The sequence below is a fragment of the Micromesistius poutassou genome, assembly GCF_964030765.1.
Source record: "Micromesistius poutassou genome assembly, chromosome: 13".
Taxonomy (NCBI): Eukaryota; Metazoa; Chordata; class Actinopteri; order Gadiformes; family Gadidae; genus Micromesistius; species Micromesistius poutassou.
This window is the reverse complement of record NC_140283.1, coordinates 18391068-18409156: the sequence shown is the minus strand read 5'-3', so window position 1 is coordinate 18409156 and position 18089 is coordinate 18391068. Positions and strand designations below refer to the sequence as shown.

The following is an 18089-nucleotide window of genomic DNA, read 5'->3' as shown; positions in this document are numbered from 1 at the left end:
ATGAAGGCTGAACCCTTCTGGTTATGGGGTGGGGGGTGGGAGGGGTGGTGTGTTTGTTGCTACAGATTTGTTTCTGTATGTTGTGTTGTATTATTGCCTATACAAAAAAAGAATAAAAATTGCAAGTCATAAAAAAAGAAATGTCTGAACTTATTTTATCATAATTAATATGGCAATAAAAAAAAGAAAGAATTGGAGGTAATGTAAATATGCCCAATTCAGGGTTCCTAATCAAGTTGTAGAAGCCTGGCTGTCTGAGAGCCTTTCCAAAGATTTGTAGTTAATTTCACAAATTCAAGTTAATAATTGCAATGTCCTTTGCTTAAGGGTGTAGGCCTACTATATGGCTGGAGTGGTCAATTAAAAAAAAAAAAGAGAAGAAGTGACAAATCGGACAGTTTTTAATACGGGAACCATAAATGGTATATTTGAATTCCAAGATAAATAGACGATAGAATTTCCATAAACAATCCAGAACCATGCAGTCAAATCAATTGAACCATTTATTCTATATGAACACACATTAATGAGCATGGGACTGTGTAACTCATTATTTGTTATCCACGGTTTAGTAACCACAATAGAGAGGAGTGAGAACAGCGTAGCTGACGCTCTGTATTGATACAGAGCGTACCACAGGCCTAACTATTAGACGAGTAAATCGGGTTTAATGTACATGGGTCTATACATCTCTCTCTCTCTCTCTCTCTCTCTCTCTCTCTCTCTCTCTCTCTCTCTCTCTCTCTCTCTCTCTCTCTCTCTCTCTCTCTCTCTCTCTCTCTCTCTCTCTCTCTCTCTCTCTCTCTCTCTCTCTCTCTCTCTCTCTCTCTCTCTCTCTCTCTCTCTCTCTCTCTCTCTCTCTCTCATTTTTTGCTGTGACAAGGACTCTGACTTTGTTAAGAATTGGGTCAAACCAGCACTATACGGCACACTTCATGGAAAACAATATTGCTTCTTCAGTCTAATCTAAATTCATAATGTTCCCTGCAACAGGAAATATTATTTTATTATATGTTTATGGTTCTAAAACAAAATAAAAAAAACTCCTGCGGGGGAAAGCTTCTACGAGAAGCTATAAGGCAGACTGGACTGAGGACTCAGTGGTTTAGGTGATCTCTGTCCAACATAATGTCACCAGGTCCCCAGCCTCTGGTGCCGCGTCATTACGCGCCACCAATCGGTGACTACCAATGCTTTAACATTATACGCATAGTTATTTTACGAGTATTAACATTTTTTTAATTCTGTTTTAGTCGAAGTGGGATGCTAGATCCAAAAGCCAACTATTTTTTGTATTATCTTACGTCATGCTCATGAATACCATGGAGTCATGAACCTGCCTGCCGTGCCTATGCAAACGAACAGTGGAGAAACGTCTACCTGCTCCGACCAAAGTCATGTGTGCGCCTACACGCAGAACCGCAACCGCTAGACTGCGAGAAATCCACGATTGGTTTCTGTTTAACAAAAATGAAAGTCTAGCCATCCCTTCATTAGAAAAGGATCGGCCCTCCGTTCCGGGTTTTATATCGTAACAGCTTCAGGCGGGATCACTGCCAATTTTGATATGCAGTCCATCACGGTAATGTAGATCTATCCACCTATCCTATCCAAGTGTTGTTAATGTTACATATAATGCAAAAGTCAAGTTTTCATGCTCCAAATAATGTGTACTGAGTTGGGAAGTTAGATTTCCTAACTTTGCTAAATCATTTCCATCCATGATTTCGAATACGAATTTAGATTGTATTGTTATTAGACAGTGTAATAACGTCTAAAAAAGATGGTTCTACTCCACCCGGCTGTAATCACCTGCGAACAATGCCCTCTCTCTCGCCCCCTCCAGACGTCTGAGGGTAAAACGGTGGTCTTCTTTGACCTGGAGACCACGGGATTAGGTAGGCTACCACACCAACACCTTTTCATAACATGTTTATCCATGATCCTACGAGGCTGTGGTCCACTACTTGTCGATACATGGGAGTGTATTGACAAGTAGTTCGCTTTGGATAGATCGACACATATGCTGTTATGCACACATAACAGCATATGTGTACATCTGTCCAATCGCCAGCCACGTCTAAATAATGTCAAAACCATCTAATTACTGGATTAGGCCTACGTGATAATTACTAGTGTGCCACCAGTAATTAAGCTTTTGTGTTGTCTTATTTACAAAACCCAGCAGCAGGCAATAAGTAGGCCTATCTTTGATTTTGTAGAAGAAATTAAAGGTTTGGTGTGTAGAATTAAGTGACATCTAGTTGTATGGATTTGGCAGAAGTGGAATATACTTTTTATCAGTATGTTTTATTTAGTGTATAATCCCATGAAAGTAAGAATTGTTGTATTTAACATTAAATGAGCCGTTTATATGTATGTAGTGAGTGTGTGGGTCCTCTTCCACGGAGCCCGCCATGTTGTACCACAATGTTTCTACAGTCGCCCAGAACGGACAAACTGCTAGAGAAGAGAGCTACAGAGCTATTACATGTGTTCACACTCTTTTCATCCTTCTACCATTTAACGCACCAACACCCAACACATTAATTGTCTCTCTCACACACACACTCCATTGTTCCGACCTCTCGGTCGTATGCAGACTCCCCCGGCTGGACTCCTCCGCATACGACCGAGAGGTCGGAACAATGGAGCGTCTGAGAAATGACATGGACCCGAAGTGAACTGACAGCTGTCTCTTTCTCGAATGCCGCCTGAGTTTGTTGTTGCTGGTGACGTAAAGAGGTCAGCCGGTGGCTCTATTACCACTAGTTGAAATGGGCACAGCGCCACCAATCGTACCGGGGCGTGACACGCTTCTGCCAATGAAGCGATTTTCTCACCGCCATGTATACGCCGACAATTGCAGTCGTCCAATTGCGGAGCATAGTCGAACTATGGCTTTAATCGGATTAAGCTGTGCATGTAAACGTACCGACTCTCACTCTTGCTCTCACACACTCACACGCCCCTCTCAGAAATCTGGCGGTGTGAGATCATCCAGCTGGCGGCCGTCAGCGGCGACCGCACCTTCGACATGTACACGATGCCCCAGACCGCCATCGACAGAGGGGCCGCCGAGGTCACGGGCTTCAGCGTCCGCGACGGCGCCCTCCTCCGGCACGGTGCCGCCGTGCCCACCGTCTCCTTGACCGAGGGCCTGACCGCCTTCCTTGGCTTCCTGCGGTCCTTGGAGCAGCCCGTGCTGCTGGCCGCGCACAACGCCAGACGCTTCGACATACCCGTGCTCACCAGGGCCCTGCTCGGGTGTTCCCTCATGCAGCGGTTCCAGGGGCTGGGCTCCGGGTTCTTGGACACCTTCCTGCTCAGTAAGGCGCTCTATCCAGGGATAGATAGCTACTCACAGGTGAATCTGGTGCGGCACTTCCTGGGGATAAACTACAATGCCCATAATGCATTGGAGGACGTCAGGGCTCTACAGGAGCTGTACAGGTCTTGGGGTCCCGTGGGTCAAGGGCCTTTGCGTCGGTGTGTGTTCTAGCGGCCAAGACATGCAGTCGAGCGGCTTGTCGACTTACATTTACATTTAGGGCTTTTAGCAGACGCTTCTATCCAAAGCGACTTACAATAAGTACATTTGTCATAAGAAAGTGAAACAATATATCGCTGTCTGTACAATAAGGAGTTACCGAAGGAGGAGTTACCGACTTACCGAAAATGGCAATGTTAATGTGCCAATCATGGATCAACTCGTTTTATTTGATTAGTTTGATTTTCTTGCTGTTTTCATTGCTTTTGTGGTTTAAAATGATATAACTGGTGTAACAATCACCCTGATTTCTCTTTCAGGTAGACTATCACTTTTTGTTCGGAAAACTACATAATATATTTCAGTTACATATGTAAACTCATCTTATTCCAAAAAAACATCAATCAAATCACATTCCCATCAGCCATCCAGTATATTCCAAAGAAAATACCCCATAAACAAACTGTTTTCTCAAAAGCTTTTGTATTGATTTTGATAATTGTATCAGTAACATCACATTGTCCACAGCTTTTATACACCATACGTTTTTTTCTTTCTTCACCCTTCCCCAAGTCTCCCAAAGTCCAGCACCCAAACCCTGAAAGTCCAAAGCCCAAAAAACCACCAAAAAGTATTCCCCCAAAAAACACGTAAAAGTAGTCCACTAACAATGCATTGTAGAAAAAATGGAAGGATCTCACCGGTAAGGCAGGCTCAAACAAATATACTCCATCGTTGTTGTCTGTATAGCGTGGCCTTCTCAGGAGTTTGGTGGGGTTTTAAGATTTCAGGATCTCTCCATTCCTAAACTCACCACCCTTCTCCCTGGGCCATCCCAAATGTTCATCTGCTTCCTGGTACCTGTCTGTAACTCCTCCCCTTGCCCCCTAAGGTCACCTAGCTTAAAGTCCCAGTAACCTTTTTGTCATGTCCTCCCAGCAAAAATCACATGTCGCTGGCATTATTATGGCTTTTCCACATCGGCAAACACACACACAAAACCAATTAACAGGTAACCCAAAACATTATTTAACCTTGCAAGGATTTAAAACTTTATGTTAACTGGGCACTGTTTTTTTTCCATACAATCTGTACCATTTCTTTCGAACACTTATAACATCATGTGGCTGTGTCACAGTGTTTCCATTGGTATTTTTGTCTATTAAACCGATCTCATAACCAACTAATATTTGTTTATTCTATCATTCAAGGTCAATGGATTGACCTATGTCATTGTTATTGTGGGATAGTCACACCTGTAGTGGACGATTCAGGTAAGGTTCTGAGGAACTTCAAAAATGCTGCCTGGTCACTATGATTATGTTTCGTGCATAAACCTACATAACGGTATTAAAAAGTCACGCATAGTTAAATATAATTTATTTTCCTTGGGGAGCAGCACTGAACACTTCACACTTATGCATGGTCAATAATGTTTACATGTCACATATTTGATTAAGAGTGGACTCACAGTCTGCATGCTCTGCATGTCTCTTTACCGGCTGCAACTTGTGTCTGTCCTCAAGTAAACAGGTCGTTTATTTTTGGCACATTTGGGGGCATCGTCCTCCAGTGCCCTTCTTTTTTTTAAAATCTGGCCTTTTTGCCTCCTCCAGGATTTTTCCTGCCCTCCACAATCAGCTTCTGTTCTCTCTACTTCTCTTCTGTTAACGCTCAATAAAATACGCAACATGGACCAAAACAACTCAAATAATTGGGAGGGGTGAACTACCGTACATTGTATAATCCATATTATATATATATACTACGATGCTGGGGCTGAAATGTCAGATGAATGAAGAACGTCTACTTGAGAGAAGATAAAATAATGGTTAAAGTATTTTTTCCCCACCCAAGCGGCCCAAAATGCATTTAAAAGTGGTCCGGCCCAACGGGAAACCCCCCGAACGTCTTGATGGCCAGTTTGGCCACCCGGGGGGCCTACCTAATACTATTCCAATTCATTTAAAATCAGTCGCATTGCCTTCCGCCACACATTTGCCTTTTTTTTCTATCTCATCAGCTAATTCCTGCCCATTTACCGATATGCAGTGCATAGTAAGTATATAGGCCTACCTATATTTTACACACGAACATAGTTAAGCGTAGGCCTATGTAGGCTTTATTATAACAGTTGAAGTGTAATTTTATCTCAGTTGTTTACCGACTTTCTAAAGTTGGGTTTTTGCTGAATGATTTCCATATATGATTTAGATTACACAGTCGAATTGTTATAAGGTACAATGTAATAACGTCTATCGGTTACGTTCGCACTCTACCCCGATGTTAATGACCTGCGTTGGCCTCTTTCTCACCCTTTGCAGACGTTTCGTGGTAGAACTTTGGTCTTCTTTGACATGGAGACCACGGGATTGGGTAGGCCTACTGCACACGGACACCTTTTCACCAGGCCATGGCCCGCTCAGATCGATATATTATAGTATAGTATGAAGGTATGATTGTAGCAAAAGTGTCAAGTGCATGACTCTTTGAAGTTGTGATGCACAGGATAGGATTTGTGCACCTGTAACAAAGGACTTGTGAACTCGTAGCCCCTATTTTGTGTTTACAATGGTAGAAAAAATATTTACGACTTCAAATTTACTGTTAGGCCTACACAGGCAGACTTTTGCTACAATAATACCTTCATAGGGGTCTCTCACCGCGTCTCTCCCCTCTGATCGCGAACAAGGGTTTCTGAGCTCACTTGATATTACGGTAATCTCCCCCCACCCTGGAACAAGATGAATGGGGCTGCAATGAATCTGGGGCTAACTTCAGCGTCGTCCTCTCAGACACCAGGCGCTGTGATATCATCCAGCTGGCGGCCATCAGCGGAGATCGCACCTTCAACGCGTACATGATGCCTCAGGTCGCCATCGAAAGAGGGGCCACGGAGATCACGGGCTTCAGCGTCCGAGACGGCGCCCTCCTCCGGCACGGTGCAGCCGTGCCCACCGTCTCCTTGACCGAGGCCCTGAACTCCTTCCTTGGCTTCCTGCGGTCCTTGGAGCAGCCCGTGCTGCTGGCCGCGCACAACGCCAGACGCTTTGACATACCTATACTGAACAGGGCCCTACTGTGGTGTTCCCTCACCGAGCAGTTCCAGCAGCTGGGCGCCGGCTTCTTGGACACCTTACTGCTCAGTAGGGCGCTCTATCCAGGGTTAGGCCATACACAAGTGAATCTGGTGTTGTACTTCCTGGGGAAAAACTACAATGCCCATAATGCATTGGAGGATGTCAGGGCTCTACAGGAGCTGTACAGGTGTTGGAATCCCCATCAAGGGCCTGTGGATCAGTGTGTGTTCTAGCAGCCAATGGCAGCCAGTGGCAATCATGGATCAACTCGTTTTATTTGATTAGTTTGATGTTCTTTCTGCTTTCATTGCTTTTGTGGTTTAAAATTATATAACTGGTGTTCCCATTGGTATTTTTGTTTATTAAACCGATCTCATAACCAACTAATCTTTGTTTATTGTATCATTCAAGGTCAATGGATTGACCTATGTCATTGTTATCGTGGGATAGTCTTTACCTGTAAATGCCACACCTGTAGTGGACGATTCAGGTGAGGTTCTGAGGAACTTAAAAAATGCTGCCTGGTCACTATGATTGTGTTTCGTGCAGTCCAACAAGAAAATGAACAATTTCCAAACCTACGTAATGGTATTAAAAGTCATGCATAGTTAAAATAGAATTTCTTTTCCCAAATATTCATTGGGTGGCAGCACTGAACACTTCATACACATATGCATGGTCAATAATGTTTACATGTCACATATTTGATTAAGAGTGGACTCACAGTCTGTATGTGTTTACCTCTGATGGTTTTGTCTTTAGTGTTATTAATGTTTGGTTTATCATTGGGGCAACGGTCCCCCTGGTACAGAAAAGACTTACTACTTTCTACACCGATCGAGATGGTTTCACAAGGCTAACTCTACTCTTCATAGAAAAAAGCAGAAAGCAGGTTTCAGGTTTCTCCTCAAAATGATTATTATTATAATCATGTTGTTGTGAGAACCATAAGGTAGTCTCTTCGTTCCCAAAGAGCAGAAACTTAAAATTGACTCATCATCGTCATCATATTCAACCTCATCATCCCTTGATTGGTCTGAAATGGTCATATGAGAGAGGGAACAAATCTCACCTACCTACGTATCGCAGTATGAACCCCCTGAGTGAAGACGGGCTGGGGTTTGAATCCCAAAGTTTAACAGCCCAAAGTCCAGCTGCAGTTTCAAAATGAACAAAAACCGTAATATCTCCTGTGAGGTTTATTCAATCACTTCCAAACTCACAGCCCATCTTTGGCACACTTTATGGAAGATGTGGTCCCATTTTGGAGTTTTGAAGGAAATTGTTTTTCGGCAAAAAAAAAAAAAAAAATACCCCACTTCTCATATTTCTTTCATATCTCCTGTCCAGTTTTTCTGAGTCAACAGAGCTTTAGGCCATTCAGAAGGTAGGAAGGATTGAGGTGTGGCAGCAGGTGTAGCGCATAACACTTATTAGCTTCTGTTTCATTTAGTATCATAGTACACCTGGCTAGACTATTGAACTATTGAAGATACCACACTGCAGAACCTTTGAACAAATACAACATGCAATCGATGTTACTTTACTTAATAAATCATTTTAAAAGCAGAAAATAAGTATAACATGACTGCTGGTATAACAGTATTTACTATTTAGTCATTGTTTGGAGTAGTAAATGAAACACAAGAACAGGTTTATACCACAGAAATTAAAGTCTTGTAATTCAATGTATTCACATTACAACATCCACATTGTTCAGCTTGTGACAATTTCTAATGGTCTTCAAACATATTCACTGTATGATACATAATACCAATAGGCACTTTCAGTAAGTCTGGCAATATAGAAGCTACAGTATAGTGTCTAAATTACAAAATGGTAAAAATAAATAATGTATATCTAAAGATTTTTTTTGTTTTAATATTTCTGTACTGTACAGCATACATATTGTACAAAATGGAGCGTCAACCTGCAAGGAAATCAATCATTTATTTTAACAAATACTGTATATTTGGACATAAGTATTTCTTCCTTGTGTAAGTATTGCTACATGTGGTAAGTGCAAGATACTAGTGAGGAAAACAAAAAGAAACAATTACTTAACCATGTGTCAACTATATAAAAATACATGTCTAATTTTTTAGGTTTACAGAATAGTAAAGCTTGTTTGGTTCCCATCAATAGAATTATAATACATGTCAATATGAACAGCAGTCAAATAAATTTAATCAAAACATACATGAATACTATATAAAAACAAAAACATAAAAAAAAAAAAAAGCAAGCATAGATGTGGAATGGGTGTGACTGAAATCAAAATGGCTACCACTTCCACTTATCACAATACATTGTGATGATCGCTAATACTAACGCGCCACTGCCTACACAGTGCGCAGATCCAAGGGACGGGTAGGAAAATAAACATGCCAAGGGGTCGTCTGTGAATAACAATTACAGCCTTCGAAAGTCTCCCTCGTCCCAACCGCCCAGACCGCCCGCCCACTCCTAAATAGAAAAGAGGAAACACGGGATAGCTCCAAAAAAGCGTTCTTTTTTTATATAGGGAAGCACCTGGAAGGATGTAAATACAAACGCTGTATTAAGAGAACACACGTGCACATACTCACACATGCACACGACCCCATTGCAACGGGCCTCTGTGGACTGTTCTTCAATCTGTGATTATTGTAATCCTGACACATATTGAACATTGGGGATTATCTGAGAGAAATCCTGTTTTCCGTCGCCAATCAGCTGACTTGGCTGACCGTCGTATAAATGATGAGGGGCAGGGGGCATGTCTGGCTCCTCTTTTACTGACCGGGGGGCTCAGTGGGTTCTTTCATGTAAGTAAGGCTTGTGTTGTTCTATGATCAAGACATCCGTGGATGCATCTTTACACTTGATGTCCTGCCATACGTTTCCCTTTCCGCACACCACATGTACATTGTATTTATGTCGTATCTGACTGCTGCTGCTGCTGCTGTTGCTGACCGCTGAAAAGGAAGTGCATATCTTGCCCACTGATTTGGCCAATCACACGCTCTATACAACAGCATTGGAAGCAAGGTCCGGGATGAGGTGATCGGACGGGATCACTTTAGTGCATTCTATTGATAGTGGGCGGAGACTGCGTCGATCACGTGAGGTTTTTCTATGGACATTTTTGAGGACAAAATGCGTTTAAATGTTTATGTGCACACTAAGACACCCCCCCCCCTCAAACAAACACACACACACACGCACATAGACACACGCTCTCACACACAACCATACACACACATGCACAACCTTGTACAAACATTTTGACCAAATATTTGTACAACGTAAAGTGAAATGACTTGATACTGTTATATCAGATTATACATATTTTTAAATGCAAAGTCCTGGAGATTTGTACAAATCGTATTCCTCAGGGAATGGGTCAATTGAGCGTCCGTGGTCATGGTTGAAGGGGGTTCATTTGTGAAGTGAAAGGGTACTAAGATAAAATCCTCAAATGTGTCAATGTTGGTTTCGGTTCCCTTTGTAATCCACGTATAGAAAGTTGACCTCATTGTGGCCTGTTGTTAGAAAGCCACTCTGCAATGGAAATACAGCCGAGAGTGACGTTTGCAGACCACTGCTCTCATAAAATGTTCCTTAATGTATAAATTGGCAGCAAATTTCTGCGGTCCTATGTTTGGAGGTCTGAGGCCATCAGTCAGCATCGTCTCCTGATATTAGCAAAAGAGTCAGTATCCCAAATTACATCTGTGATTCCGTACTGAAAATGGAAAGCTCCTTCAAAGTTAGTTTATACGGAGTGTGTCCTGATAAAATGTGTAAAACACAGCTTCGCCCCACCCTGTTTTGGAGTTTAATTTCCCTCATAGGCACACATTTCCCAAAATTCTACAGTGTTGTGTCCAAAGTGATGTGCTGGCAAATAAAATAGGAGTCTCTTGAAAAAGAAAACAAAGAAAACATTTTAAAAAAAAAACGAGAAACAACATGCCACTTTCTCTCTCTCTCTCTCTCTCTCTCTCTCTTCCTTTTGGATGCCATACTCCCTGTTGTCTCTTTGCTGTTGCTTCTCCTTAAGTGTTTTTCGTTTAATGTTCTTTAAGAGTCTGTCTGTGTCGACTGTGGCTATTGTTGTGTGTCTTCGTCCTCCGCGCCCACGCCCACCTCTGGCGCCTCCTCTGGCTCCTCCCCCTCCACAAGCTCCTCCTTGCTGCTCCCGGGCTCCTCCTCCTCTTCGTGGATGGCCAGGATTGGCTCGGCCGCGTTGCCGAGGCGCCCGGACTCCGCCCCCTGGGCTTGGGCCTGTTTCTGGGTCTCCTCGGCGGTCACCTTCTTCCACATCTCGTGGTTCTCCATCAGGTGCTGGGTGATCTGGCAGAACACTTTCCTCCTCTTCTTCTGAGCGCTTTTCTCTGGAAACAAGAGAGAAGTCCAAAACGGACGGTTTAGGATAAACACGAGCTGCTAAACATTTGGAGCGTGCTCAGGTTCATGACGGCTGATTATATTCTGTTTGGAAATGCTTTTTTTTTTCTCCTCGGCATATGGAACAGTTGCGTTTTAACAGTCAACTTTCAACAAGCTCTACAGACACGTTATCATTATTCACTCTTGGTTGAAATCTGATTTCAAGTTGCAATTCAAACCACAGGGCCGGTAGGCTGCTAGCTAAGGTACGGTCCGAGCCAAAGCATAGGAGCGACGCTACGACAGGTCGGCCACAGGCCGGTGTCCTTACGTGAGGCCTCGGAGCCGCTGGAGCCGTCCTCCTCAGCTGTATCATCATCCTCCTCCTCCTCCACCTCCTCCTCCTCCTCCTCCACCTCTTCCTCGTTCTCCGCCGGCTCCGCCCCCTCGCACCCAAGCTCCGCCTCCACCCAGTGGCCGGGGATGAGGCAGGCCGAGTCGTAGGAGTTGCAGAGCGGGCCCACGATGTGGGTGATGAAGGACTCCTGGAGCTTGGCCAGCTGCGGGGCCGAGCGGTCCATGAAGGGGCTGGTGGGAAGGCCCAGGCTGGACTCCTCGTCTCCCTGCCCAGAGCACAGTGCCACAGGTCAGCTTCACTCGCCCCCCGCTGGGGGCTACGTGTCAGGGTAAGCCCCCCAGACAATGCTGTTTATGTACGTGAACTCCCCCCCCCCCCCCCCCCCTCACCACCCCTCTCTCCCCCCCACCCCCCCCCCCTCTGCCCCCCATGAACGCTGGACTCTGAAACCCCCTCCCATTTGCCCCCAAGAACTCTGGACCTCAAACGCATAATGTTCCTCATGTTGCACATTTCAGAGAGGGGCGGGGGGGGGGTGGTGAGGAAGAAAATAAAGGAAGTGGCATGTGTTGAAACACAGCGAGTGACTCATGCAGATTTATTATCAGAACACGTGTCAGGTGATCAGAGACAAACGCAATTTCGATTCCTCTATTTGTCTTGCCCTTATTTTGGAATTGCCAATAATCAAAGCTGACTTTCACTTTGACTTTGAGGTCTGGATTCTCCTCTGCAGGGGACTTGGATCTGAGACACACACACACACACACACACCTGTTCGTAGAACTCGTTGACGATGCCCTCAGTCCACTGGAGGTGCAGGTCCTTGCATTTCAGGGGCCCGTTGATGTCGGCCAGTTTGATGCACATCTGACACACCAGTAACCGGTCGTTCTCGTTGGACCAGTCAATACCAGCTGATTGTTGGTCCCCCACCTAGAGGAACAAAAGGGAAGCATAGGTTATGCCTTTTGTTGAAATCCTGAACAGAAGGTGCTGTGAGGGTTGGCCTAGAAACGTCTGACATACTACGTCATACGTGACATACTCATGTGGACATGAGTATTTATAGAACAGCCACTATGGATTCAGTAACACACATGTATAATCCTCGTGATTTCTTTGCATTTTCTGCAGTGAAACGAACTGACAGAAAGATTTCTGTCAGATTTCTGTCAGTTTCATTACACAAGAAGTGTAATGAAATCTGGAAACTAATAATCCAGGAAGCGGAGCAGAGCAGAGCCACTGCAGAGCTTTGACGTTGACTTCAAAGAAAAGCTCATTTGCCTTCCAAGAAGTGGTGGAGGAGCTGCATGTGCAACCACAAGGAACAGTGCCTCTGTCCCCGGGGGCACGGCGGTAATCTGCCGACGCTACGGCGAAACAGGCTAGGGCGTCATAATACCACTGGCAGATTTTATGCTTGCAATGGAAAAAACCGGCAGGCAGAGTTCCTGAAAAGCGGCGTTGGCCGTCACGACTTTATTATTTGTACTTGAGCTGTCTGTATTTCAGTAATGATAACACCTTTCATTCCGTGAAAGCCACAGGACATTTCCCCTTCGTTCAGCCCCACACCTAACCAGAACCCTGAACTTTATCTTCTGTTTTATGGGCCGTGAAGGTATGCAGAAGAAAATTTCGTAAATTTCATTACGTAGGCCAACCAGAGTGTGAATTGTAATCCCCAAGAACTGAAAGTCCATAACCCATCCTTAAACGTGCCGTAGGGGAGAATTAAGAGTCATTATTTGAGTGTCATTTGTTAGAAATGCCATCGCCACGCGTCATCTCTTCGTGAGTGACTGTGCTGTGTGACAATATCTGTTATGGTTGGAGGAAGCGGGGGGGGGGGGGCAGGGGAAGTTTTTCTGGTTTGTAAGAGTGTGATTGTGTCCTTATACCTGAGGACCTGAGTGGAATGATACTCACACAGATACTGACTGAGACGGAGACACTTTATATATGTTACTGTACGTACATATTTATATATATACTGTATATTCTATATATTCTAGTTATATTTAAACTATTTTGTTCTGTATCTTGTTATTCTTTTGACTCTCATCTCTTTATACTATTCTTTTTATTTTTTTGCATTGATAAGGAGAGCTCGGGATACAAAGATGTCATCGCCAGCTATGACTGCTTTGTCTGTTGTGTTGCATGATGCACTGGAATAAAACAACTTGAACTTGAACTTGAGAAGCGCACTGCGTCTTTAAGAAAGGTCAGAACAGCTAACAACAACAACAACAACAACAACAACAACAACAACAACAACAACGCTACCTTGGCGTTGAACTCCGCCAGGAAGTCAAAGTGCTTCTTGAGGTCGGTGGCCAGGATGGCCTCGATGACCAGGAAGCGGAAGCGCTTGAACTCCACGTGTCGAGGTTGGCCAGGAAGTTGTACTCGCTGCGGGACATGAAGAGGTTCCAGGCGGAGGCCGCGTGGTGGTTCTCCAGCACCGAGCGGTCGTTGTAGAGCACCGCCTGGAGGGGGGGGGGGGGGCGCACGCACACACACACACACACACACGCGCACACACGCACACACACGCACAGGCACACACACGCACATGCACGCACAGGCACCGAACGCATACACGCACTCACACACACACACGCACAGGCACAGGCACCGAATGCACGTGTACACACACACACACACACACACACACACACACACACGCACACACACACACACGGACACGGACACACACAAAGGCGAAACCACTCCATAAGATCATGAAGACCATGTCAGGCTTTTGCTCCGTGCTAGGTACCCAGCCTCTGTTAGCGACCCGGGCCTGTGTGTGTGTGTGTGTGCGTGCGTGCGTGCGTGCGTGCGTGCGTGCGTACGTGTGTGCGTGTGTGTGGGTGTGTGTGTGTGTTCTTCATGTAAACCGGTAGCTCTGTGTTAGCGACACGGCCTTGTGTGTGTGTGTATGTGTGTGTGTGTGTGTGTGTGTGTGTGTGTGTGTGTGTGTGTGTGTGTGTGTCCATCATGTAAACCGTTCGCTCCATGCTACCGACCCGGCCCTGTGCGTGTGCGGCGTGCGTACGTACGTACGTGTGTGCGTGCGTGCGTATGTATGTGCGTGTGCGCGTACGTGTGTGTGTGTGTGCGGCGCGTGTGTGTGTATCTGGTGTACCTGGGGCGCGCTGGTGGCCACCAGGAAGGCGTTGGTCCTCCCCGGGTGGTCGTAGTCGTGCATGGCGGCGGCCACGTACAGCGCCATGAGCTCCAGGGCCGGGATCAGACCCGACAGGCAGCCGTAGCCGTCCTCCGACACCGTGTACGTCTTGGACACCAGGTAGCCCATGTGGCTGTGGGTTATCCCGCTGTCAGAGTCTGGGGGAGGGGGGGGAGAGCGAGGAGTGGGGAGGAGGAGAGGGGAGAGGAGGAGGAGGAGGACGGGGGAGGAGGTGGGGGGGAGTTAGAGGGGAGGGAGGAGGGGAGAGAGGGGAGGGAGGAGGACGGGTGGGGAGTCAGAGGGAGAGAGCGAGGGGGTGGAGAGGGGGAGGGAGGAGGACGGGGGTGGGGAGTCAGAGGGAGAGAGCGAGGGGAGGAGAGAGGGGTGAGGAGGATGGGGGAGGAGGTGGGGGGAGTCAGAGGGGAGAGAGCGAGGGGGCAGGAGAGAGGGTGTGAGGAGGGAGGAGAGGGGAGGGGAGGAGGACGGGGGAGGAGGTGGGAGTCAGAGGGGAGGATGTGGTGAGGAACGCTAAACACTTGTGCAACTCGATGGCCGTTTCTCAATACCAGTGCATACTTGGCAAGTCCGGACTTCCAAGTACAGACGTCCGAGACGCGAGTACGCACCTGCAATTGGAACAGCAGCGGACTCGATGACGTCACCACCTCAGCTCTGTTAACTGTGCTTTACGGCCTCATGTAGGCATATACTACTGAACAATATAAACAAATGATATAAAACTAAACCCCAGCCTCTTTCATTTTAAAATAGTATGTGAATATTTTGAATGAATAGGCCTACATTTTTGTTCATATATGTAAAATGTTCCTATATATATAGCCTATTATTATAGCTTACATACTAATATTTTAAAACATGGGAATGCGAAATGCATCCTGGGATATTTAACGGTCCCAAGTCCACACAAGTCACCTCCGATGCATCCTCGGTGGAACGGTTTAAAAACGCATCGAGAACACTTCCGGGTTTTAACGACTGCACTTGACTTGATGCGTACTTTGAATTGGAACAGTACTTGGGCTACGACTGATCAGAACGCAAGTACACAAGTACAGACAAGAACGCAAATTGAGAAACTTTGAAAAAAATTGAGTTTGTTTGTGTTTCCAAGCAGGCCCATATGCAAACGCATACACATGCAAACACACACACACACACACACACACAAACCCTGTGCTGGCCATCATTATTATTCCTTATTTACATTATTCTATTCAAATAGACAGCCTGCCTTCCAAAGCAGGGTTAGAATAGAACAGAAACACACACACACACACACACACACACACACACACCCCAGGTGACCCACCTGAGTCACTGGTGGAGCCGTGGTCGTGGTTGATGAGGCTGGGCAGCCCGGGTACTGCCTGCGTGGTGAGGTACCAGACGGCATGGAGCACGTCTGTGGCATGGATTCTGTTATGATCTATTCATACTAGGGAGAAGAGAAATGAGAAAGTCTCATGTTGTCCACTAGGGGGCACCGATGCGCTGCTTGTGGGTGTTCTTGGTTTATAGGTTCATTGTCATCACGTGTGACACACGGGAGTGTCTCATTCGCTTGTGTGAATGAAATAGACGAAAGCTGTGTAGTACCGCCCTCTAGTGGTCGTCCATTGACATTACACCTGCTGTGAGTTTGTTGCGTGTGAAGTCGGATGCCACGAGAGTGCGTGCCGGGTCTTACATGGTATGTCTCTGTAGCCGTTTTCAAGGGCATGGAAGTAGTTCATGAATTCTTGCACCGGAATCTTAAAGGTTGCGAATAAGCCGGTGTCTTCGAAAAGCCGATAAGCAACCTAACAAACATAAACATGCATTAGAACAATGACCCTTAAGCAACTACATTAGATTTCATTCAAATTTGATTTCAGTTCCAAAGAAAGTGAACATAATGTTGACAATCATGATTATGACTATAATTCCTTTGTGGTCCAAACACTAATCCATAAAAAGAAAAAAGAAAGCTGAGCTCAAAGAAGTTTGCCGTATGATTTGACTCTAATACCAAATAATTACCAATTATCAAGTTGTGGTCGATCATGGATTTTACATTTTATAATAATTACTGTCTGAAATGAAGAACAATGTTGATCCCCCCCACTGAGTCCCCTATAACCCCCGTCAACGCCTTATCAACTACAGGCCGGATGTCAGATCAGCAATAGGACACAGATGACCGTCCTCATAAAACAAATCACATCCCCAAGCGGCACGTAAACATCGTCGATACTCCAGCCAATCAGTGGGGATCATTTGAGCCTCGACCCCCTCCCCCTTCGGGTCTGAAATCGACCTATGGGCCGCCTGATGACTGGCTCACCTGACTGAGGATTCGTCCACACTTCCCATTGGTCTTCTCCATCAGGCTGAAGATGGGGAAGTTCCAGTTGTTCAGCTGGCTCATCAGGGGCTCCAGGTCGTCCATCAACAGCGGCATGGGGGCCAGCATAGGTTTGTCCTGTGGGGGGGGGGGGGGGGGGGGGAGGGGGAGGGGGGAGGGGGGGGAGGGGGAGGGGGGAGGGGGAGAGGGGGGGGGGGGGGGGGGTGCATGCTGAGTGTCACCAATGTCTTTTCTCACCTCTATGTGGATTGAATCGCATGTCCCTGGGAGCATGTTCCGTAAAGCCCAGAGACGAATGAACCCTAAGCCCAGCTGGTACTACTACCACTAGTGTTGGACGATGGTATCGATGCCTGTGGGTTGGTACCCAGCTGGTACTACCACTAGTGTTGGACGATGGTATCGATGCCCTGTGGGTTGGTACCAGCTGGTACTACACTAGTGGTTGGACGATGGTATCAATGCCTGTGGGTTGGTACCCAGCTGGTACTACCACTAGTGTTGGACGATGGTATCGATGCCTGTGGGTTGGTACCCAGCTGGTGGTACTACCACTAGTGTTGGACGACGGTATCGATGCCTGTGGGTTGGTACCCAGCTGGTACTACCACTAGTGTTGGACGACGGTATCGATGCCTGTGGGTTGTTCATGCCTGAGCTCTGCTGGGAGCATCGGTCTGAGTGGGTGATGCCTGGGTTTATGGTTATGGTTATGATATGGACGGTTGTACGGATTGGCAGGGCGTAGGGTTGTGTTATGTCTTGGATGCAAATGAAATGCGGTTTTACTTAGTTTTTAACGTAAAATAGCACGTATGGCATGTAGGCCATGTGCCATAACTCCAGTCCGTGTCCTCTATCTATTCCCCAAACAAAAGCCATTGATGAAAGGATTCACCCTTAATGTGACCCCGGGTTTTGGATATAGTGGATGGCTCTGCAATGTATTCACTTGAGTTCAGTTTTGGACTTGAAACACGAATAGAATGAGAAACGCAAATAAAACGATTCCTCATTCCTCTTACTCGAGATTACCCAGCGCATCCATCTTTAAACCTTGGTGTTGCCCAAGAAGAGCAATGTAACGGCAGCTGGGATGGACAATCAATGAGCTGTCGGGTTTTAGCACAGGGGCCGTGAACCCGGGTGTCTGACGGGTCCTATGAGGCTGTCAGGGTACTCTGTACTGTTCAGTACTTTAGTTAGTTAATAGATACTGG

The 18089-nt window shown here is 46.0% G+C and overlaps 3 protein-coding genes across 3 annotated transcripts in view; 2 read left to right on the top strand and 1 right to left on the bottom strand.

Moving 5' to 3' along the window:
* The first annotated feature begins 1477 nt into the window (after positions 1-1477).
* Positions 1478-4677, top strand: LOC311357416 (uncharacterized protein). The gene is made up of 3 exons (XM_084477357.1): positions 1478-1582; positions 1847-1898; positions 2979-4677. Exons 1-3 carry the CDS (start codon positions 1568-1570, stop codon positions 3500-3502), a joined length of 591 nt encoding a protein of 196 aa, XP_084333483.1. The 5' UTR covers positions 1478-1567; the 3' UTR covers positions 3503-4677.
* Positions 4678-5384: 707 nt separating this feature from the next.
* LOC311357146 (uncharacterized protein) lies at positions 5385-6804 on the top strand. Its single transcript, XM_084477035.1, has 3 exons — positions 5385-5548; positions 5815-5866; positions 6286-6804. The coding sequence occupies exons 1-3, from the start codon at positions 5537-5539 to the stop codon at positions 6801-6803; spliced, it is 582 nt and encodes a 193-aa protein (XP_084333161.1). The 5' UTR covers positions 5385-5536; the 3' UTR covers position 6804.
* Positions 6805-10055: 3251 nt separating this feature from the next.
* LOC311357277 (cGMP-inhibited 3',5'-cyclic phosphodiesterase 3A-like) overlaps positions 10056-18089 on the bottom strand; it is a gene marked incomplete at its 5' end in the record, with an annotated part of 34767 nt that continues 26733 nt past the window's right edge. The window contains 9 exon segments of the mRNA XM_084477179.1: positions 10056-10949; positions 11276-11567; positions 12077-12238; positions 13598-13698; positions 13701-13800; positions 14463-14662; positions 15835-15951; positions 16213-16324; positions 16849-16992. Of these exon segments, the coding sequence (XP_084333305.1) occupies positions 10663-10949; positions 11276-11567; positions 12077-12238; positions 13598-13698; positions 13701-13800; positions 14463-14662; positions 15835-15951; positions 16213-16324; positions 16849-16992 (1515 nt within the window). The 3' untranslated portion in view covers positions 10056-10662.